At 38.0% G+C, this 23920-nt stretch overlaps 1 protein-coding gene across 2 annotated transcripts in view; it reads left to right on the top strand.

Moving 5' to 3' along the window:
- Positions 1 to 18195, top strand: part of ix (mediator complex subunit intersex) — a 31574-nt gene extending 13379 nt beyond the window's left edge. Inside the window, exons 3-5 of one of the 2 annotated variants that reach the window (XM_083123254.1) lie at positions 3572 to 3656; positions 8965 to 9325; positions 18075 to 18195. In XM_083123254.1, the coding sequence (XP_082979380.1) occupies positions 3572 to 3656; positions 8965 to 9168 (289 nt within the window). In that variant the 3' untranslated portion in view covers positions 9169 to 9325; positions 18075 to 18195. Of the gene's footprint in view, positions 1 to 3571; positions 3657 to 8961; positions 9326 to 18074 lie in introns of both variants that reach the window. The other variant, XM_083123253.1, reaches the window with a different exon arrangement.
- Positions 18196 to 23920: the final 5725 nt, after the last annotated feature.

Below are 23920 nucleotides of genomic sequence, written 5' to 3'. Positions count from 1 at the left end.
ATAGTCACACCATTATACAGCCTGTTACGTAAGGATACTATTTATGAATGGACTCCGATACATCAAGAAGCTTTCGTCAAGTTAAAGAATGCATTAGTAGCTGCCCCAGCCCTACGACAGCCGGATTTCAGTTTGGAATTTTCTATATCCATCGATGCTAGTCAGAAAGGATTAGGAAGTGTACTGTGGCAAGAAGCAAGTGATGGAACACGTGTCATTCAATATGCCAGTCGTACACTTCGTGGTACAGAGGCGACTTACAGTACTCATGAACTAGTGTGTTTAGCTATTCTTTTGGCAGTAGAAAAATTTTCGATATTTTCCACATATACTCTGATCATAAGTCACTTTCCTGGTTGGAAACTGCAAAGTCATTGAATCCTCGTTTAACGAGATGGGCACTGAAATTACAGTCCTATGATTTTACCTTTCATCACGTGTCAGGTTCCTCTAATTTTATAGCAGACACCTTGAGCAGGTTCCCAGTGAGTGAATATAATAAAATATCTGGAGAATATCAAGTGATACTAGATTTTAAACAGGAGGAAGTCTCAAATATGTGGTGCTCTGCACAAAGGTCAGATGAGACCTGTAATTGTATTATAAATTCACTTAAGGATGACTCCTTGGTGGCCACGGTGGCTCAGTCGGTAACGCGTCTGACTACCATGCTAAAGGTCCCGGGTTCGATCCCCGGCCGGTTCAAATACGGGAACTTTTCTAACGATGGAAGCAGCCCCGGTGCCCACCCAGCATCGAATAACATGGGTACCTGGGGGTAAAGGCGGTCAGAGCATGATGCTGATCACATCACCCCCACTCACGACCGGATCAAGAAAGTGTGGGGCGTTACCCCCACACCCCCTATACGCCTTCATGGCATGGTGCTATGCACAGGGGAGCACTTTACTTTTTTTTTTTTTACCTTGCATAGAATTTCAAGTAAATATTTTCTGCATGAAGATATTCTGTTCTATAAAGCAAAGCCTGAGGAAAGATGTAAAATTTTTGTTCCTGAGGAACTTATTCCCTTAGTGCTGCATAAAGTCCATGATTTAAAAGGTCACTTTGGTTATGATAAAGTTTTAGCACAGTGTCAGAAAGTTTACTATTGGCCACGCATGAGAAGGAGTATTCGATGTTATCTAAGAGATTGCTTAGAATGTGCAAAATCTAAATCAATAAGCCAGCCAATATTTCGTGACGAATATCATATATTATCTACTCAGCCTCACAAATTTCTATCAGTAGATCTTATTGGAAAACTTTCCAAATCTAAATGTTACGAATATTTGTTGACTATTGTGGATATTATGTCAAAATACATTATGATTTATCCTCTGAGAAAGGCCACTACCAGAGAGATTGTTAATCGTTTTAAGGATGGTTATTTCAAGCATTATCCTGTGTGCAAAATCCTTCTGTCTGATTGTGGTAGCCAGTTTACTTCCAAAGAATGGAAGTTGTATCTGATTTCAAAAGGAATAATAGATTTAACAACAACGTCTTACAATCCCAAAGCTAATCCCATAGAAAGGTATAATAAGGAAATTGTAAGGTTACTAAGATTATTTTGTTATCGTGATCACACCACATGGTCACTTAAGATCGATAAGGTTATAAAATTAGTAAATAACTCCTCTTCGAGCTTAACAGGTTTTACACCTAATGAATTATTTTTGCACGAGGAAGTCCGAGACTCCATAATATTTGAACTCAATTGGCCTGAGGAAATGCGGAAGTTGCCATGGAAGGGAAAATTATATTCGACAGAGATAAATTCAAAGAGGAATAAATAAATAAATACAAAATAAGGAATGCTCCCAATGCAGTTAAACTGAATCCAGGACAATTAGTGTTGGCAAGAAATCGACAAATGAGTTCTAAACTGGATAAACAAATTCATAAGTTATTTCAATTATATATTAGACCATTTGTGGTAAAAGAAGTTAAATGAAATTTCGCATCTTTGTACACTTTACATGCTGATAATTATGGAAAGGTAAATTTCTCTAATTTGAAAATGTTCAACTGTTCCGAGGAGACGAAAAATCAGTTATTGGGAAGCAATTGTAACGAAGTTAATTGAATTTAATAATTGCATTGTTCTATTTAAGCATAAATTTATATCATTGTGATTGTAGAATGATTTGTGGAAGTCAGTCGTTATAGTTGTGAAATGTGCTACTTTGAGGAGAATGTTTATTAGTAAACTTGTCGCATATTGTTGTATGTCTAAATATTATGCAAGGATCAGGCATGTTTTAACCAAATCAAGGTTAATGAATATATATATATAGGGATCAAATAATGATAATTTGAGGCAAGTTGTTTATTGAATGTGTAATGTTTCAATAATCAATGTACTGAAGAGTTTTGTAATGACTCAGCATTTTGTATATTATTTATATTAAGTAGTTCAGCCAACAAGGAGATTGGGTTCCGCAAGGCTACTACTAAGTATTGTTTCACGTATGTGTGAATTATATATGCCTCATAATTTGACCCATAATTTTTATGTCTTGAGAAAACTCTTTGTGATCTGAAAAATGTAAATAACATACAGGGTGATCATAAAATGTTTGATCCCTCGAGTAGTTTTCTATAGAGAGTGGGGGGACTATGTGACTGTCTTCTACATTCACAAATAACTAATATTTACTTGATTTCTATTGCGTACAAGTTTATAAAATTAACAGGGAACTATTGAGATTAAGAACGCTGTATCAATGTCGATATTTGTTTTACGTTGTTGATTTCGATTCATTTTTGTTATATGTAAGAAGATTGACTTAAAAATGTCTTGTGTCAGAAATCGAAAATGAGTTTATATCAAATGTTATAAAGTGAAATAATATTTTGGAAGTTGCGTTGTGTTGTTTAATTCTTGCAATGTAAGTACGGTATGCGCCGAAATATACAGTACTGAAACTCGCGTACCTCGAACGTGCATGTGCGTTTGTCGATGGGGCATAGTTCCAGCCGCTCGTGTTCTCAGTAGTGAAAAGGAAGTTATAACTCGCTAATAGTGTGTATGTAGTGTTTCTTTCAGGATAAATAAACTCACAGATGACAACAATGTAATGTTCGTCTTTTAATTTCAGTACTGTATATTTTGGCGCATACTGTATAATAACATTATGAAACCACTTGAGCGCTGAGGACTTGCAATTTAATTTTAAAATTGTGTTAGTCTGCTCATCCTTCGCGTACAATATATATTCAGTGTGAAGTATCGTTGCAATTGGTAATAAGTAACAATTTCTTGTGAGAACCATCCTGAGTTCAATATTGCATTTCCTCAACGTGGCATAATGGGTGAGGAACTATGTATCACTAAGTGCTTAATTTTGGAAGTCCAGTTGGGTGTCTAGGCCTTAGTCTTTTACAGTATTTATGAGTTGTTTAATGCATCTTATTGTATTATGCATTCATGAGTTTAAAATGAGGTTATGAATTACTTTTTGACAGTTATGTGGTGCTTACCTCCTCTACAATATCAAGGTGTATGTGTATATGAATCATTGAAATAATTTTATGTAATATATTTGAATAATTTTGTACATTGCAGGAAAGGTGTTGATGTTACATTACCCCGATTCGATAAAAACATCGAAGAGTTTTATTCCACCTGTGATCAGATTGAACTTAATTTGGTAAGAAAGGACATAATTTATTTCAATTCTTTAATCATGTAAAATTAGCTTTTAAATTTTAATTTCCTTGTCATGGTTTTTAGTTCAATTCTTGGACATTTGAATTTACTTTTTCCTTCTTAGATAAATATTTTCCTCTCATTGTTCTTTTTAACATTTTGTTTCATAAATTGTATTCTATTCTTCACGTAAAAATAATTTATTAAAATATTTTTTAAATTTTTCATTCAAAAGAATGTTGCAAATTGAAATAATGCTTTTTCTTTCCTTGTGTTTCTGTGTGAATTGTTGTACTAATTATTATGCATTTTTGCCTTTTACATTATTATGCATTTTTGCCAGGGCTCTTGCGCTGTTGTCAAACCAACTGCCAGCAGAAGGGGAACACAGAGAATTCGTATTCAACTTTTTATACATAATGCATGCACGTGATATTTGAGTACAATGTATAGTAAAGAATTCTACACAGCATTTTATCATATCACGGCAGCATATAAGAGAACTCATACCTGAAAAAGGTTTGAAGGAACTGCAAATCATCATCATCGCTCTCGTTTATGTTTTCTGGCATGTTTCTCAGGAGATTTGTATAAGGGTTCACCTATTTCTGTTGTAGATACTTTACCCTGTTTTATAATACGCAACACAGTATGCACACATACACCACATGCTTTAGCCGTAAGTTCTCGACTATGAGAAACCACTGTTTCAGCACGCACTTCTTCCGACGCAAATGCCGTGAAGTAAGAATACACTTTAAAACTAAGATTTCTGTCTTGTGAACATATTATTTTACCCTTGGTGCCTGTACTACTGTTACTAGGTTTCGAGAGTGACATTATTAATTTGATTTATTTTACTTTGCTTTTCTGTCACTTTTGGCTAATTGTGAAGATGGGAATGAGTAATGATATAATTAAATTGATGGACATTCATAAACATAATGTCCAGGCCAGGATTCGAACCCTAAACCCCTGGCATTGTAGCGCAATATGCTAACCACTGCACCATGGGGGCCGGGACGACATTATTTAAAAACACTCACGGAACACACACTATTGCACAACTATCGAACATAAGGGCTGTATTGCACAGCACGCTACGATGCCAGTGTTCTCAGGTTCAAATCCCAGTCTGGGCATAGGTGTTTGTAAGTTTCCCTTCATCAATTTCATCATATCATTACCCATCCTCATCTTTGCTATTAGCCAAAAGTGGCAGAAAAGAGAAGTAAAATAAATCAAATCAATCAATCAATAAGGACTGTATTGAATCCTCTCACAACTGTTCTTCGTGGCGTACGAGTACAATTATCTTACACCGCCTTTGTTACGAAAATGCTGAACTCTGACTGACTCACAATGATTGTGAACGCCCAAGACAATGAAGGGTCATTGTGCATATTCAGCTGAACTTAGCACCCATAGATTTACCAAGACACAACAACTCAGTGGGGTCAACACAGTGGCAACGAAGAAAACAGACTGAACACGGAAGGAAAACGAAAGGGTCATTCTGTGTGTGTAGAGACGTGTTGTTTCCCATGTTTCTTCGAGAAACAATAACTCTGGTTGTAGGTGACGGAAATTCATGCGACTTGGACAGTCAGGTTCAAAATGTCGTGCCCCATCTTATGATGAACCTTAAAGTGGCGAGTTTTATGAAAACTTCTTGAGTGCAAAAAAAAAATACAGAACACGGCGTTTAACTTGCACCCCACAGTTTCCTAACTGTACAATGTTGCACTTCTGCCATTGGCTCTTCGCCAAGGACACGCTCTCAGTAGCTCCACCCGATATCGCTTCTAAAAATGCATGTCGTATAATGTTCTGTACTTTCCCTGCTGCAATATGTAACATGTTAACACAATTGCTCTGTTATAGTAAGATATTAAGGATTTGACCACTGCTGTTTATGTGTTGATTTAGAGAACATGAGCACAAGCACATATGAAAAAATGAAAACAATTACAAGTTAACTATAATATATTTTGAAACTAAAAGCTAAACAATGCCAAATAATGTGCATTTTCTTTCCTAATCTTAATTCATTTTTGTGCATTAATTTTCTACCATTCTTGGCTGATCACAGTGATGATGAATGCTGATTGTATGGAATTGACAAATAGACAATCACAAACACCCGTGCCCAGGCCAGGTCTCAAACCTGGAATCTACGCTTGGGAGATCATGAGGTGACTGATCAACATGCTCAGCCCCCAGGGTTGCTGTTTATATAGCGTGACCACAAGGTAAAAAAAACCTTGGATGAAAAGTCGCCGTGCAGCTTTCCCTTCTTCCGTTCAGCTCGGGCCATAAGAAAGCATGGTCCACTCTTCCCCTCCCCTCCCCTCCTTGCAGGAGTAGGGTGCACAGGAGTCGCGGGTCTGCGCAGGTTTCTTTGCTTGTGGTTCCACTATAGTACATTTCACTCTGTTTGATGTAGTATGTTTTTATTAAATAGTTCTGCCCCTAAGATTCTGGTATACTACCTGGAACCAGAGATACTGGATTAAAAGCTGTGGCAAAATGTGCTACCTAAAAGAAAAACATACTTTAGGAGATAGGAAGAAGTAACCTTCATTGAGGAGATAGGAAGAAGTAACCTTCATTGTAGAAAGTCCGTTACGCTGTCATTTTGAGAATAAATATTGACCTTTCTGTTTTATAAGTACAGTTATACAATGAGCTGCTAAGATAACAGTAGGCTAATTACCCTTTTCTAATTTCATTCTTCTTCATTCTAAAGGTTTTGAAGGAATGGAATTGTGCTTGTTTGATTGATTGATTGATTTAGTTTATTTTACTTCGCGTTTTGTGCCTCTTGGCTAATTTGCGAAGATGGGGATGAGTGATGAAATGATGAAATTGATTAATGGACATTCACAAACAACCAACCCGACCGGGATTCGAACCTGGGACCCTTGGCGTCGCAGCGCGATGTGCTAACCACTCGGCCACAGGGTCGGGCGAATTGTGCTTGTGCTGAAGCAGAAGTTGTCTTCTGCTTATCCTTGCTTTACAGTTTTTGAACGTCACATTCTGGAAAACAGTTGAATGAACATAGTGATAGACAATTTGCCTACTACAGTTGAACCTGAGTTATATGTATGTCAAGGTGAAAAGAAAACTAATACGTATAACTGAGAATTACTTACAAATCAGATTTAGATACCAAGTCATATCATTATGAAAATACTGTAATTGTATCTATTTTCAGGAACATACATAATACAAGTTTTGTCATAAAGTGATAAATTAACAAATTTAACATTGATTCTTAAGTTTCATGTGGATTACTTTTTGGTCAAGCGTGTAACTTTTGCTCTTTCTGTTCTTCATGGCCGACCAGTAACAACTGAGAATGTTATTCACGGAAGGAGCCGCTGTTGTGTTTTTATTATGGAACATGGCAAATATCATTTGTAGGTATCTTTTTAACGTGTGTACTTTTGGATCTTGATTACGTACAAGAGAAAATGTGTCTCATGTTCTGAACAACTGTGGCAAATGTTTCTCCTCTGATTTCATGCTGTGCCACCTCTCCTTGCCTTCTCTGTGACACCACCGTGCCAAACTCATCTTTCATGCAACTTCAGACCGACCACTGCCATGCGTGCCTACCCTGTTTTGTATTTGAAACTCGCCTTGTGTTTTTGTAACGACAAGAAATTTCTGTGACATTGCTGTAACTTGGTTACGTACAAATCAACTGTATTTTATGAGAATTAGTATGTGTAACACTGAATTACATATAAATGCATTACGTACAGATAAGGTTTAATTAACACATTTTTAAATTATATTTTGTCAGGACCTTCAGTAATTATTCTTGTATGTACGCATTGCTTGCATTGTAAATTATTTCTCTTGTAGTCTATGGTTATTAGGAGTGTATGATATAAGTTGTTCATGTTCAATGGATGATATAGGACAAACATCAAGAAAAATGGCAGTATGAACACGATCTGGACATTATAAATTTAAACTCTAGAATGGGTTTGTTAGCTCACATTATCAAGGAGAAGCATATGATTATAAATATACAGCTTTTAAAAAGAGTGATGGAAAACATAGATTTGAATGTGTGGGAAGCTTCGTTCATTGCAGAAGAACACTGGGGTAGTCCACCATCTTTAAAATTTAATATAACAGAAGACATCAAACAGGATGATTTTTTAATTGCCTGATGATATTTGGAATTTATAATTAAAAATGATAAAAATTTTCATCTAAAATAATAATAATAACAGACTGCTCGTTTCACAGTGTACAAAAATGTAACATTGACAAGATTCATTGTATAACTGATTCTTTTTTGTTAAAAAAAATTAACCATTGTTATAACTGTATAATCAAACTAAAAATAAATGTCTGATGAAGGGAGTGTGTGTTCTCCTGAAACGTCAGAACAAAAATCTATGATTTTATGCTCGTAATAGCCGTAGACTATGAGAGAAATAATCCTACAGTAGTTTACATATAAAACAGAATTAAACTGTATAAAGTTAAAGCAGTCATCCAAACAGTGAAGTATGTGGAAAGATTGTTTTGATTCCCTTCAATTACACAGACTGTCTTTGTATTACTACAATTGGAATCTCTATATTTCTGGCTTTGAAATAAAGACTTTAAAATGTAATATTAAAAAAAGGATTCTCTGTTTGTTTGTAAGTCAACAAAAAATATAATACAGCTGAGTGCTTTATATGTCTCTAAGAAAGAGAGAGAGAGAGAGAAGTTGTGAGATTTGAAATCCTTATATGAAAACAGATTCAAAATCATATTTGCTTGTTTTTAGAGTTTCAGAAGAAAGCACAATGCTGTACTATATTTGACTTGCCAAAAAGTGTAGCAGTAGGTTCTCTCTGATCAAAACTTTGAAAATTGAATATTCGAATTGATTCAATGTTTTGATATGCCATTTGAAATCGATATTTATATATTGGAAATCATATTTGTCCCATTTCTATTCAGGTTGTTACATTGTAAAACCAGATTGCTGTTTCATGGAATTGTTAAAACACAGCCTAACATTCCTGTGATTTATATTCCTTTTGGCAGACAAGTCAGGTAATGTTTAAAAAATCAAGAGGCAGTACACGGTACACAGTTGTTTTTCAGTATAGGTTGTACGTTGTAAGTGTTTCAACGTGGTTTTTAATAAGTTCCGAACAATGGCAAATTTTCTCGTTACTATACAGGTAAAGTCTTATTTATAAAACAGAAAAGTTTCATAAGAGGCTGTGAAATGCAGTTGATTACAAATGAAGTTGTAAAACACAAGAATAATATTTTTTTTCCAGAAGACTTCCATTGAATGTTTAAATCAGGGAGCAAGCAGCCAGAGGTATCTTCATCTGCCAGTAGCTGTGACACGGACGGAACCTGCACCTGATTCCCTCACATATGGCCAGTTTCTTGCAACTGTAAGAGCACAGGGGAGCTATGCCAAAGAAGTTCACGATGCCTTAGCATCAGCCGCACAGAACATGTCTTCCGGTGAGCAGTAGCCTGACTGCACATTACATGTTGGCTAAAGAAGTATTATCAAGTAACATGTTATGATGAAATCAGCAGGAAAGACTATATTATAGTATTTATCATCAAAGGAGAATGGACTTCCATGACATGTGTTCTGTGTCAGAACATTATTTATCAAAGCTGTTGGTATGTATTTTATTAGTTTGGTAAATAAATTACATGTTTTCTAAGTGACGTTTGAGTGAAAATCTTCCCCTGTGTGTTGTGAAAATTTTCATTGTGTTCCATATTTCCATGTGATATATTTTTTTAATGAAAATGCAAGCAAATTGGTAATGGCTGAATGAACATGTATATTTTAACTGAACTAAAGTAGGTGACATCTCGTTCAGCTGAAAAAACATATTCTGGATGCTTTCTTGAACAAGGAACACTTAATTGACCTCCAAAAGGCCAATGACGCAACGTGGCAATTTGGTATCATAAAGCAGCTCCACTCTCGGGGTGTTCATGGCCAGCTGGGTGTACTTTATTTACAACTTCTGCGACAGATACTTCCGCATATGTGTTGAGACTTGTTTTTGAACCCTCATCAACAAGTGCATCGTCATCGTCCTGAATATGATTGTTTGCCAAAGCAGTCAGTAGCAAACATTCTTTCTCCTCTACATGGTCTCTTCTATGTCAATGACCTGGTGATTTCATGGATTCTCTCATCGGCATCACATCAACTAAAACCTACCATAGATCATTTGGTTGAGTGGTCCTCCCAAACCAACCAGTTTGAGCTTAGAGAAATCTGTGTGTGCACATTTTTGTCAACAACACCCTTTTCTCCTTGATCCCCAACTTGTACATGGGGAGACTATGCCTCTGCATTCTGTGAATGAGGTTTGAATGCTTCTTCATTTTGCAAGACAAGTTTGAATTCTTGGCCTCATTTTTGATAACATGTTAACCTGGCAATGACACCTTCACTAGCCAAAATTCTCGTCTCAGGGTTCTTCACCTCTCTATACATGTTAATGGCCGTGTGCACGAACGAAGATCAAAATTTAAACTCGGATCTGGAAAATTCTATTGCACGAATACGGTTCAACACTTGATCTAGGAACATCAAAACAAGTTTATCTTCTGATCGGCCATTCACCATCCTTTTGGTGTCTGATCCTGGTTCACGATACTGACACTTCGACTGCAGGCAGTTGTTTTTGAATATAAAAAGAGCGGAAAGTGATATCGAGGGCTTGCAAACGCTAGAGATGTTGGTGTACAATGCTGATAATTCGAGAACTGTGTAAAAACTGCCAAAATAATAATACTGATTTGTGGTTCTGTGTTTCAAAGTCGTAGTGTTTCTAAATACTTTCTACCCCAGAACACAAAACATATATAAATGTCATATATTACGTGCAATGCAAGTGCCAGGTAGATTAGAACAGAGCAATGTTACGATATTGCTACATGATGTTGGAAATATGATTGTATAAATTTACGAAAATACATGTTACTGGCTATTTACATGACACAACAATATAAATATATAAGAATTAAGAAATGAAAAATTCAAATTCTTACCACAGACATCAGTAGCATCAAAATCAAATGCATTTCATAAGGCATGAAAGTCACGTAGAAGAAGATTCCATGCTTTCTCCTTCTCCTTTTGTGCTGTGCCGTCAGTTCTTTTTTAACGCGTTCGCTACCAAAGTGTAAAAAACAAACTCCGAATATAGACTCACCCCAAATATCAAAACCTGTCCCACAGACCAATCCTCTTTTTGCTGACTCATCCCTCAGACTAGACCTAATGCAGCATACATCTATCAGCGTCTCACATGTGAGATGCCAGTCAGTGGCAAACATTTTTTTGCATTAACCAAGAGTCTCATATGTGAAACAGAAGAAACAATTGCAAAAATGCAAATATTTGTTTCAAATTTGTTTTTTAATGACTTTATTGGCATAGTTTATGAAATAAATAATCTATTTCACTGCTAGTTTTGGATTTAAGAATGTTGGGACTGAAAAAATAGAAAACATTTTACAAAAACTTTATTATTTAACACTAAACCTTTTCTGGAAAATACATTTTCTCATTAACTAATAAATCTTTATGGATTTTTTTTTGTACAACCTTGGTGACAATGAAGTTCGACCAGAAAGGAATACGTGATTAAATGCACAGAGGCATAGGCGGTGGAATGGGTGACCCGCAGAAGTGACGCATGTGTGTAAGAGGAGGCGTGTGAGCAGGCAAGAATCGTGATCCCAGCATGTTGCACCCAAGGTCACGTAAAGAAAATGCCTGCTGAGCGTGCGTGACCTACGGATATTTAGGCGCTATATCCAGACCAACAATCATGTTTCTGTGGCCGAATTACGACTGTGGACTCAAGAACGCTTTCACATTGAAGTGACAACCAGAACCATTCGCCGTTACCTACAACGATGCGGTTACCGAGTGTACAAGGCGAAACGTAAACCCTTCCTTTCCATGTTGAACAAAGGCAATCGACTACGGTGGGCACGAATGTACCGGGGATGGACATTTTGGCAGTGGAACAGGGTTTTGTGGACAGACGAATCCATTTTCAATGTTGTGTACGGGAAAATACGGAAAACAGTCATTTGTCGGAAGGAGGAACAGAATGAAGCAAAATGTTATGCACGTCGGGTACAGAAACCTGCGTCAGTGATGGTATGGGGATGCATGACGGCATCTGGGGTTGGCCCACTACACGTCTGTGAGGGCATTGTGAATGCACATGCCTATACACGCATACTGGAGCGGCATCTTCCCACAGTGAGAAGGCACCTGTTCCACAGGCGGCGTCTCATCTTTCAACACGACAATGCCAGGCCTCATACAGCGCGGCTGACAAGAGAATGGTTGACTCGCCATCACGTGCGAACTCTGCCATGGCCACCATCGAGTCCTGACCTCTCGCCCATTGAGAATGTGTGGCGTGTTCTTAAGCGACGTGTGCAACAGAGGGGACCCACGACAGTGGCTGCTCTTATCGCCTGCCTGCAGGAGGAATGGCACCGCATCGATGTGGAATACCTTGAACGACTCGTCCGCAGCATGCCCCGACGCATTGCCACAGTTATTCGCTGACGGGGCGGCGTCACACCATGGTAAACAGGATCCCCTCTAACAGTGGTCGAACTTCAATGTCACGTGTAGATGGACGAAAATGTTTTATTTTGTGTGGACACCATACATTGCTGCGTTGCAGCGGAAATTTAGGTTTTCCTTTGTTCCATGTAGCCTGCTGAATAAAATATGTTCAGCATATGCAATGTGTTCTCCTTCTTTCACAACGCACTCCTATATTTGTGACTCGTCAAACTTCATTGTCACTAAAGTTGTAGAAAAAAACTATTATTTAACACTACCTTTTCTGGAAAATACATTTTTTCATTAACTAATAAACTTTTATAGGAAATGTTTTTTTTTTTTTTTTTTGTAGAAAATCTAAATAGAAAAAGAAAAACTAAGCACGTTGCACATTTCTTTTAGTTCAGTCCCTCATTGTGCAGGGGTATGCCATTCTTGAAAACAAGTTCCAGCACGAAGTCCAACTTCTTGTCCCTCGTCATCCTTACAGGTATTGAGGGTGTACCATGTTTCTTCTTCATCTTTTGTCTGCACTGGCGACATCTCAGTCTTTTTTCTCTACCCCTCTTACAAAAATGTTGAGAAGGTCATACTGGTGCTAGAAGAGGTCGTGGTGTCCCAGGTCCTTGATTCAAGAATGCTGTTGCAATGATATCTCTTAACTCCAAGTATGGGCATTTTCTCATTCAACTTTGCGTATAAATATGTAGTGTTCCACAAGCAAGCATCAAGAAGGTTAAAAAATATCTTTATGTACCATCTCAAACTTTTGCGTGGTGTTGAATAGTATGCAATCATTTGATCGCTGCGATCTATCCCTCCCATGTGTTCATTGTAGGCAACTACCATCTTTGGCTTTTCAACCATCACTTGCCTTCGTGTCATTACATTGGTCATTCCAGGCCCATGAGAGGTGGAAATCATTAGTATGTTATGCTTATCCCTCCACTTTAGCACAGTGACATAACCACATTGCCTACCGATACACTGACCTTTACTAAGCCTGGAGAAACAGTGTGCCAACTGCAAATATTTTTAGATTCTAGGACCAAGTTTCAAGATGGCGGATGGTAGATGGAGTACGTTTCTTCGCTCCTCAAGTTTAGCCTGTGTTCTTGTAGTGTTTTGTACCATTTGTGTATTTCAACGTCATGAAACTGTGAAGTTACACCCTGCCTCGTCATTGTGGGCTAGGGTTCCTGTGATCACCAACTGGGTACTTGGTTACAGAAGTTACTTTGTTCCAGCCATTCAAATCGTTCCTGAGCTCTCTGCAGCCATGTCTCGGCCGCTGGTACAACGGGACCCGCACCCTTGAGGTAAGTCAACAACCCTTGCCAGCTACCATCACTTCCTGTGCCTCGTGCTCCTATGTGGTGACGTCCATCTGAATCCTGGGCCCATCCAACAGAATGCTATCTCCCTCTCAGTTTACTACCAAAATGCTCAAAGCATAAAAAATAAACTCTCAGACTGCACTACTCATGTGACGGAGCTGTTGAACTAAGATTGCTTGGTGTTTACGGAGACCTGGCTGAACGATACTGTTCCAGACAATGAACTGCCTTTTGCGAATCACTTCAATATTTTCCGAAAGGATCGGCCTGTTGGAAGGGGAGGTGGTGTGATGGTGTGCGTAAATCTGAAGTGGAAAAGCAAAATTCGAAATGGTCTGAACCGTGATTGTGAAATTGTGTGGGTTGAACTTAACATGGAAAAAGGTAGGAAAATTTTAATTGGCTCGTATTATCGATCGAACAGAAACTCTCCCGTGCAAATTCTGGAAACCTGCAGGGATTCAGTCTTGGTAGCCTTAATGTGTGGTGACGTAATGCTTTTTGGTGACTTTAACCTTTCCATCGATTGGAACACTCCCAAGTCTGGTACTGCAAACTGATCGGCTGACCAATGGTTCATGGACACATTCGTGAATGGTATTGGTTTGAAGCAATTCAACATGCATAAGACATGCGGTGAAAGCAACTTAGACTACATCCTGGCAACACTGCCTGATCCAGAAATAACCCCGGAAAAAAAACATTTTACCATCGGACCACGACTCACTAGATGTCCTTGTGTACCTGCCCCTCCGTGGAGAAGAGAAAGTCTCGACCGCAAGAGCAGCCTTATCGCCTGTGGCAGAATGCACCCTGGGAGGACATTCGCCGAGCTCTTCATTTCTACCCTTGGTGTCTGGTGCAGGATGATGACGTCAACAAATCAGTGGAAATGTTTGTGGACATACTTCACGCCGTGATTAACGACTTCGTGCCGACCAGGAAACCAAAATCTACAAAATATCCAGGGTGGTTTGACAATGAAGTTCTCCTGGTGTTAAAAAACAAAAAGGAAGCCTGGAATCTGTGGAAACATAGTCCCAATGTGCATACACACCAAACCTTCTGTAGCATCAGACGTCACTCCAAGTATTTACTTAGGAAGAAATATAAGGACTACGTAGACAATGTAACAGCACAGTACCTTACCAATCCAAAGAAATTCTTTACATTGCTAAATTCAAGAAAGCAAAAATCACGCATCCCCATGGAAATCAAGTACAAATCGAAAACAGCCTCTGGAGATAAAAGAGTGCACTTATTTAACAGTTTCTTTCATGAAAACTTCACCTCGCATGCTACAACCAACCCACTCCCCGACGTGCAGTCAGTCTGTTCACACTCTCTATCCACTATCAAAACCTCTTCTAAAGAAGTTAAATCGCTCCTTGCCTCATTACCCATACACTGCCGACTTCTTGGATCATTTTCTCTCTCTCTCTCTCTCTCTCTCTCTCTCTCTCTCTCTCTCTCTCTCTCTCTCTCTCTCTCTCTCTCTCTCTCTCTCTCTCTCTCTCTCTCTCTCTCTCTCTCTCTCTCTCTCTCTCTCTCTCTTTCTTTCTTTCTTTCTTTCTTTCTTTCTTTCTTTCTTTCTTTCTTTCTTTCTTTCTTTTGCTAAATAGGTGCTTCTCTGAAGGCGTGTTTCCTCAGATGTTCAAGAAAGCCAACGTTGTACCCATTCACAAATCTGGAGATAAAAATAGTGCTACATCATACAGACCAATATCACTCCTGTCACCTCTGTCTATAATCTGTGAAAAAATCATTAAGGACAGATTATTCAGATTTATATGTCCGCATATAAGTACTGTCCAACACGGTTTGTCGTCTGAAGACAACAATGAAGATGGCTTGTTCTTAACTATTACTTCCAACTACACTCCATGCCTTCCATCCATCATACCACCCTGTCTGAACAGAGAAGTCCTACATCCTCGTGTCATAAAATCATTCAGTGTTCACACAGACAAGATTCTTTCTGCACTTAGTGTTGATAGCAATCTGCCTGATGTTTCTCTGTTTATTTTGCTTTGCTCCACCTGTGAATTTCCTACACCTTCGGTTGACCTGTCTGTAGCTGCCCTCCCAAATGCAGAAATGCCCAGTACCCCAATTTTACTGTATTTCATACAGATAGGTCACAATTGGTCGAATCAGTTGGTAGGTCAAAATTGGTTGAATCAGTTGGTTGTGACTTTGTTTTCAACTCTCAAAGTTACAGCTACACTTTACATGACAGAACTCTATGCAGTCCTGAAGGACTTTGCTGACATTCACACTTTGAAGAGCGTCCTCATTTGTACCGATTCGTTTGACTGAGTCTGGAATTGCTGTCTTCCAGGCAACCTGGAAGCTCACTCTTTGACAGCTTATCGGCCAGTGCTGCACTTCGCTTCTGCTGAGTCTCAGTCATGTGGGCATCTATGGGAATGAAGCAGTCTATGGTGATGCAGACGGCAACATGCTGGTTCACATTCTGTCAGCCAGGGAGTCTGTTTCATTCTTCCCTTCTAAACACCTAGCAGGAACAGTGGAAAAAGGTAACAGGAAACAGACTTTGAGCTATCAAGCTCACCACTGGTGCTTGACGTTCCTTGTACTCTCTCTCCCATGAAGAAGAGGTCATTTTAACTTGGCTTTGCATTGAACACAGTCATCTCACACATCATCATTTGCTGCAAGGCCTGGACTCTGCTGTGCTGTGCTGTGTCTGTAATGTTGTTTGAAGTTTTCAGCACATCCTGATTGAAAGTGCCTATTTTAATGTCCTCAGACAAACTTTTCATCTTCTTGGCATCTTCTCACCCATGCTGGAAGATGATGGCAGTGTTTTAACCCTTAGACGCTGGGGCTGATTTCCCCGTTTTGATTTAAGGCTGGGAGCATTTTGAAGCGGGAAATTTGAAATTCGTCAAGAGTTGAATTATATTTTTTTATTTTGAAAACTAGAAACGCCAGAGTGACAAATTATATCTCATTTTGTTCAGTAAAGATTAGGCTAAAACCCTAATTTGCCTTTACCGAATAAAAGAAAAAGAAGATAGTAAAAATCTTATTTTTTTTAAGATCTTGTTTTTTTTTGTTTTTTTTTAAGAAATTTGAATTTTAATCTGCTCCCTACGTAGGCAATGCCGGGACATGAGAGTTCAAGAAATTACCTCCATGTTACTTGATATGTGTACCATTCTCATGGCAAGAATTGCTCACTTACTGCTGATAGTTTGGGATAAAAAAAATATTGTAAAAAGCCGTGTTTCTCTTGTTTAGCAGGAAATTCAAAATTCCATTTTTTAAAAATATTTTGGATGCTATGAATGCTACAGTTAAAATTTATATCTCGTTTTCTTCAGTATAAACTAGGCTATAAGCCTTTGGTCAAAGAAACCTAATTTTCGTTTATTAATTAGAAGAAGAAGATGAAAGTTGCTTTAAAATAATATTTTTTATGCAATTCGAACAACATTGGACCCCACGTAGGCAACACCGGGATGTGCTTGTTCCAAATGGTACTTTCATATTGCCTGATATATGTTAAATTCTTATGGCAAGAATTGCACACTTGCTTTCGATACTTTCAGAGAAAAGATAATCATTTCTAATGTAATGACAGTTATTTTCTTTCCGGCGGGAAATTGCCCCCACCCCTTCCCCCCCAAATAGTGAGTATGAAATTAAACTTTACTATTTGCTTCTGACACACGTCAAGTTTAATGTGACACTATCAACATGTATCTCAGATTAGATAATGGCCCAACACAGGGTCTTCCCAGAGTCGCACAACACTCCTTGTGACACGGGTGTCACAGCTGCATGGACGTCTGCAGAATTTTTCCCAGGGAGGGGCAAACAAGGCACATTTTCCCCCAAAATAGTGTTGTTCCCTTAAAAAAACATTGCTTAAATTTGAATTTATGGTGTTCATGCAATAATTAACACATATTATTGTGGCTGTATATGTGTGAAATACATAAGTTTTGGTTGACTTTCATTTTCCATGGGGGGGGGTTGGCTTGCCTCCCCTTCCGGATGCCCATGCACAGCTGGCATCTAAGGGTTAACAATTGTTTTTAACTTTTTGAAAAGTAGACTTTTTACATTTTTCTTGGGAAATTTTTAATGTTTCTGTACCTTTTTAATGTGTTTTGTGTGTCCTGTGCATGTCCCTTTGCAACCTGCATTTTAACCTTTCTCAAGGGGCTTTCTACACACCTTTTTTTTAACCTTCAGGTAAGGATTTTAGATAGGGGGATGTTTCCTTGTATACTCTGAAGGGTACAAAAAAGGCCGTATGTGCCAATGCAAAAAGCATCTAAAAATTTTAACTCGTGCATTCATTCATTTATTCACACCTCATTCTTTGTTGTAGTTTGCTCATTGTTATTTGCATGTAAGCATGTTAGCTAATATTAATGGCTTTAATAACTGTGATCTGCATTACTCAATTTGACATGGTTTTATCATTGCATGTTTTTAGTTTTGCATGGTATGTGCTGTCATGGTGGATCCATAACCCTGTCTCCTTCCTTGGCCATGTGCTTTTATCCTTTCCTGGTGGAAGTTGGATGACATTGCATGGATGGCAAAGAAGATGGACTAATCTAAGTGAGTACCATCATAAATTGTTAATGCATGCATGCATTGCATTCACAAGCGCAAGAAAGGGAGAGGTTCAGCTGGGGAAAAAGTATTTTGAATGACTTTATGGGTAGGGAAACAGAATGAAACAATTATATTAACCTATTTCAAGAAAAATAAGTCCAGAAAAAGGGGAGGTGTTCCTTGACTTCGGTGCACTTGTGAAAAGTTTCCATTTAACTGACAATATAAGGTGTGAAAGTTAAACAAATAACGATTTAAATGGAAATCTCTATTAGATTTGTTTTAAGTTACTTATGAAGAAAGTAGTGAAAACTGCAGCTCAACCAGCTTATATTTTACATGAGTGCTTCTCAACAGCCGGGCCAGTACCGGACCACGAGAAGTTCTCCTGAAACAGTTTTTCTCCAACGAACTTAATTAAAATCTAATAATTAATTATGGATTTCTTGAGTATAATAATATAGTCATAGATTTTCCAAGCAATTTGAATATTTTGGTGTTCAAAATTCAACATGTCAATGAAAATCAGCACTTATCATATTAATTTAATAATATTGGCCATAGGAAACTACAAAATGGCTTTAGATCCAGTAGTCGACAACTAAGTTAAATCTTTTATGTTGTCAAAAGTTTAGAAATAATGAAACTACATACTTCTTCTTTACGAATGTCATAATTTATTTATTAATATTTAATTTCAAAGGTGTATATTAATTAATATATATAATGTTTAAAAATTGGACAGGTTTATACGAGTAAAATTGTTGGGATTGGGGCACTGACTTAAAAAAGAAGCATGTACTGGGCCGCGGTTTCATAAAGGTTGAGAACCACTGTTCTATACAGTCTTCCATTTGTCACAGGCAGCACTGTTAGCTGGGGAAATACTACTATTGTTTAACATGGTGACAGTGAGACAGCTGCTTTGCAAAAATTTTTCCTGCCACTGGTCATATGTATGTAAGAAGCCAATGGCAAATAAAGGGATCCAAAATACAAAATGGCTTGGAATCACTTTAAACTGTAAGAAAAGTGCCAAATAGCCTATGAGCATAAAGTGAACTAATGGTTGGTTGATTGATTTGGTGTTTTAAGTCCACTTTATGCACAGTAAGGCTAATCAGGACTGGACCTACAGTTTAAAGTGGGATCCGAACCACTATGTGCCTCCACTGGGTATCGAACCTGGGACCCCTTGATTACAGGGCCACGACACTACCACTGCATGATCTGGGAGGCCCTGTGAACTAACTTGATGCTGCATTATGCACGGAATGGTCAACACCCAAGGTTTGATCCCTCATTGATCCACATTTTTCACATCTTTTCAAGAAATTATATGCTCTGTGTGTCATAAGCTCTATTTTATATTGGGAGGAATAGCAGTTGAAGGACCTTGGCGTATTTTTACTTCCTTTTAATGTGCAAACGCAGCAATAACCAAAGGTAGGATTATTCTTGACAACACTGCTACAGGAAAGTCATGTGATCTTCACTTTACAACTGAGATTGTCACCTGCTCCGGCACACACTCCCTTGAAAACAGTTTTTTAGACACAATGCTTGCTCCACGTTTCTATAGAAAAGGGGGGCAGGCACTTCTGCTTATTGCTCATGATGTAAACATATGCAAGAGTTTCCAGCAAAACAACTTTCGTGAATCAAGATGTTGATATATCGGATGTCAAATTAGTTATTTTGTATTCATGAAACATATGCAAGTTTCGCAAGTTGGTAACTGCAGTGCCAGATAGTTATTAATAAACTTAAGGAAAATTGCAATACTTTGATCTCTAGCTATCAATTTGCTGTCCATAGCACATAATACATGATGTAAGATCATAGTGTCATGGTTTACACCCTCATTTATTATCTCATTTATTGTGTCCATAGTCTCTGTTGACCTAAATTTAGTAATCTTTTAGTAATGAAAATATAACAGAGCTATCATTACGTGAACTCTGCACTTGCGATTTGTGTGTCTGCCGTAGTTCAAGGTTTCACTGTTAGTTTTCATGTCCTTACCACAAGGACAGGCAAAATAAATATTTATGTACTAATTTATATCCCACCCTCGTAATCCTTTATGATCACAGCCAATCTGTATTAATGACCATAGTAAGCTACTAAGTTTAAATCCTGGAAACAGGCAAAGGAAATGTTATTATCAAGAAGAATTTATTGTGCTCTATTATCTGCAATACAGCGTGATTACTGATATTTACCATTTCCGATGTATAGCAACACTCCACTGTAATTTCTTCGGTAATGCCTTATTTTCTCCAACATTTATGATCCAGAAAATGGTCAATGATATTCATATTCAGTTTTCTGCATTATAAAGCCTCATTTATTGAGATATTTTAAAAATATTTTTCATTGCCAGTTAATCCCATACAGGAAATTCTGGAATAATTAATGGCTCAAATCAGAAGTTTCAGGTGTGAAGAGAGGATACATTATTATAGGGTCATAAATTGCAGTTTTGTAACTGGCGCCTTTCTGTTTGCAACAAACGCAGGCCTGGCACAGCACTTGATGGATTTAGAAATAGTGATTTTGTGGGCAAATTGAAAAAGTGATAATTTAGGGGCATGTGAACTTCGTTAGCAACAGTAAGAGGCCAGAATTTTGTAAACAGACAAAGGCAACTCTGGCAGCACATTTGGCAGTGGTTTTGAATCCACTTTGAACTTAGGGCGTATCTTGATCAGTGTCTTCATCATTTTTTTAAGATCATAGATTTAAGACCAAATTCGATTATGTGCACCGATGTATAATCAGAGCTGTAGCTACAGGGAGGCAAGAAGACTGCCACCCCTTGTTTCTAATGCAAGGGACAGAGAGAGAAATTAGAAAAGGGGTAAGCATAATGACAAAGTAACAGATCTGAAAATTATTTTGCTTGCTTCACTTGCAGTACAACAATTTCTGTAAGAATTACATCAAGTTTACATTGCCTAAAGCAGTTATTGAATACGATTTGTGGATGATGATCTACAAGGTACAAATCAATGACTAAAAGTATATACAGGGATGTTTTGAAAATGTGAAATTGTCAAAATTGGGTTTTGATTGATTTTAATGTGGGCATATGATCGAATAGGCTATTTATGCTCCTCACAATATGGCGAGGACAAGCCCCTTAACTGAGACAAAATTGAAGATAGGCCCCTAACAAGATAATATGCCTATTACAAACTTTCTCACTAAATTTTTAAAACTTATTCATTCATTACATAACAACTAAAACTATACTGTTTCCAAGGATAAAATCGCCTTACCTGTTAAAAGCTGAGGCTGTGAATGGACACTCAGCACACAGGACAAACATGGGCAATTCAACTCCACAGAGGATTATCCTGGGTGTGGATTCAGGCTTCAGAGCTTTGTTGGTCTGCAAGAAGCAGTTACTGGGTTGCACTACGGGGAAGTGCATGCCTTGCCCGTAGATCACCCCCCTTACATCCTAGTCAAAATTGGGAAATACTGAAGCATCATGTTCGCCGATACTGTTCGAGTACGGATATAAAATTTACAGATACTGATATTCTACCAATCTTATATGAAACTGCACTGGTTTTGCTGAGATAGAAACTACATATTTAGATATTTACAACACTACGGAATTATTTTTGTACCCATAAAAAGACCAAAGTGACAGGATTTTGCACTAAATGCTATTTGCATTTTCCACTACTTATCATATTTTTCTCACTAACTCCCAAAATCCATCTCTCTCTCTCTCTCTCTCTCACACACACATACACACACACACACACACACATTTATATGGCATGGCATGGCTGTACAGCCAACTGCAGATTAAATAGGAGGAAAAAGATTTTCAACTGAAAATAAGTTGGCAATGCTGCACCGAGGCATTCTTGAAGAGACACTTGAGGAGCGTCGAGCAAACTTTCCTGAAAAACACAACTCTAGTATCGAAGGTCATGCTACATGTGGATTGGCAACTTTCGGGAACATGCTGTCTGTCTACACAGTTCTCCCCAAATGCCTGTTTGAAGATGAATCTTCTGCTCGCATTTTATTTTTCAAATGTAGTTCTGACATTGTAGTCATTTTACAATTATTTTTATTTGTTCTTATTTTGCTTTTATGTCACTTTTATAATTAATCGAAACTATGAAGATGGATGATAATTAGATTAAATTGATGAACACACACTTAAAAGAGAGATTGCCAGATCAGGACTCTAACTAGGAATCTAAAGTGGATAGGTTGGGGAAGACCGTCAATAACTCCCGGCCATGAACTGGCTTATAACATTTGTAATTGCTCATGACTATTTTTTGTTCTGTTCGTGCCTAATACCTGCTTTCGGACACTTAATTTATAAGTGACACTTCATTCGATGGGGACAAGCCACATATTGTTTGAGAGGAGGGACACATCTCGTTCATATACTAGATACAATCGTGGACTATACTTGAAATGTGACATGCTAAACACTACTTTCGGAGATCAGGTGGACATGGCAATTTTGATATACAAGTTGCATTTTCTCTACTTAGATTCACTATGTCCAAATTTTATCCTAATATATAATCTCGCAACAACGCAAAATGTAATCTCACACACTCAGTGGCATGGCATGACTTTTTCAAAAGTGTTACAGGCTATCCTGTACTACAATTATGCCTGCTAGACCCTCACTCCCTTGTTGCCTGTTCAGGGTAGCGGAACTGCCTCCCTCTTCGCTTCTGTCTGCTGCAGAAAAAATGTCCTAGGCAATATCTACACGACGGCAACTGTGTTCATTAACATATTTAACAATGTTGTCATTTTATTGAAACAACTTTTTAATTCTTTACATTTTGCTGTTACCTGCAGTAACACCAGCTACATGCACACCATGCCTCTGTATACACTTATCACCCAGCAAATCCACACTAACCTCTTCTGGCATTCGTTTTGCAGAATGGCCTTGGGGATTAAAGATTGTCCATTTCCTGGTTCAGCTCGAGACAATTCAGGTGCCTCATCAAAGCTTCCCTGAAGCATGCAGGGTTTCTAACCCACTTCGCTGTGGGGTCTACTATTGCCTTTGCCGTTGTTTGTACCTCCTCAATATAAGTTGCCATGCCACTAGTCAAGATCGCAATTATAATGTCTAAATTTAAATAAAAAAACTAGAATAATTCCATTCTTAAAAAGTGGGATGTTTGACAGTGCTAAATAATCCACACTTTTTAACAAAGCAAACTCTCATTTGTTGCTTTATCTGAGCCTAGGTATCAAGAAACTAAGAAAGCTGCTGCACCAGTTGCTCTCGCCTGTGTACATGGACCATTTTAGTTAAGGATTTTATGACTTACCTGTGCATATTGTCCACCTGCCATCTCCCATATGGGAAAAACTCCAAAAAAATCACTAAAGGCATTAAAGCAAAGCTTAATATGGTAGTTCATTGGATCACTTATCAGTTTTACCAGTGCATTCTATATTCAACAAGCTGTACATGACGTAAAATCTCTTGCATATCCAAATAGTTTAGTGTTATTGTCTCTGGTGCAAGTGGTCTCAGGTTAAATCCCTCATGGTACCTTCAAAATTTGTGTAGGTATTCGAAAGAAATAGTAGCAGGCACCCTTGAAAGTCAAACTGGGAACTATGAACTGGTGAAGTGTCATCCATCGAAAAATGCTTTAATGGGACTCGATTAAGCCTTGTTTCCATATTAACTAAAGTTGCTGACCA

Source organism: Lepisma saccharinum, chromosome 5, assembly GCF_977018435.1.
Source record: "Lepisma saccharinum chromosome 5, izLepSacc3.1, whole genome shotgun sequence".
In the NCBI taxonomy this organism is placed as follows: domain Eukaryota; kingdom Metazoa; phylum Arthropoda; class Insecta; order Zygentoma; family Lepismatidae; genus Lepisma; species Lepisma saccharinum.
The sequence above is the reverse complement of the archived record's forward strand: the minus strand, read 5'-3'. Positions and strand labels throughout refer to the sequence as shown.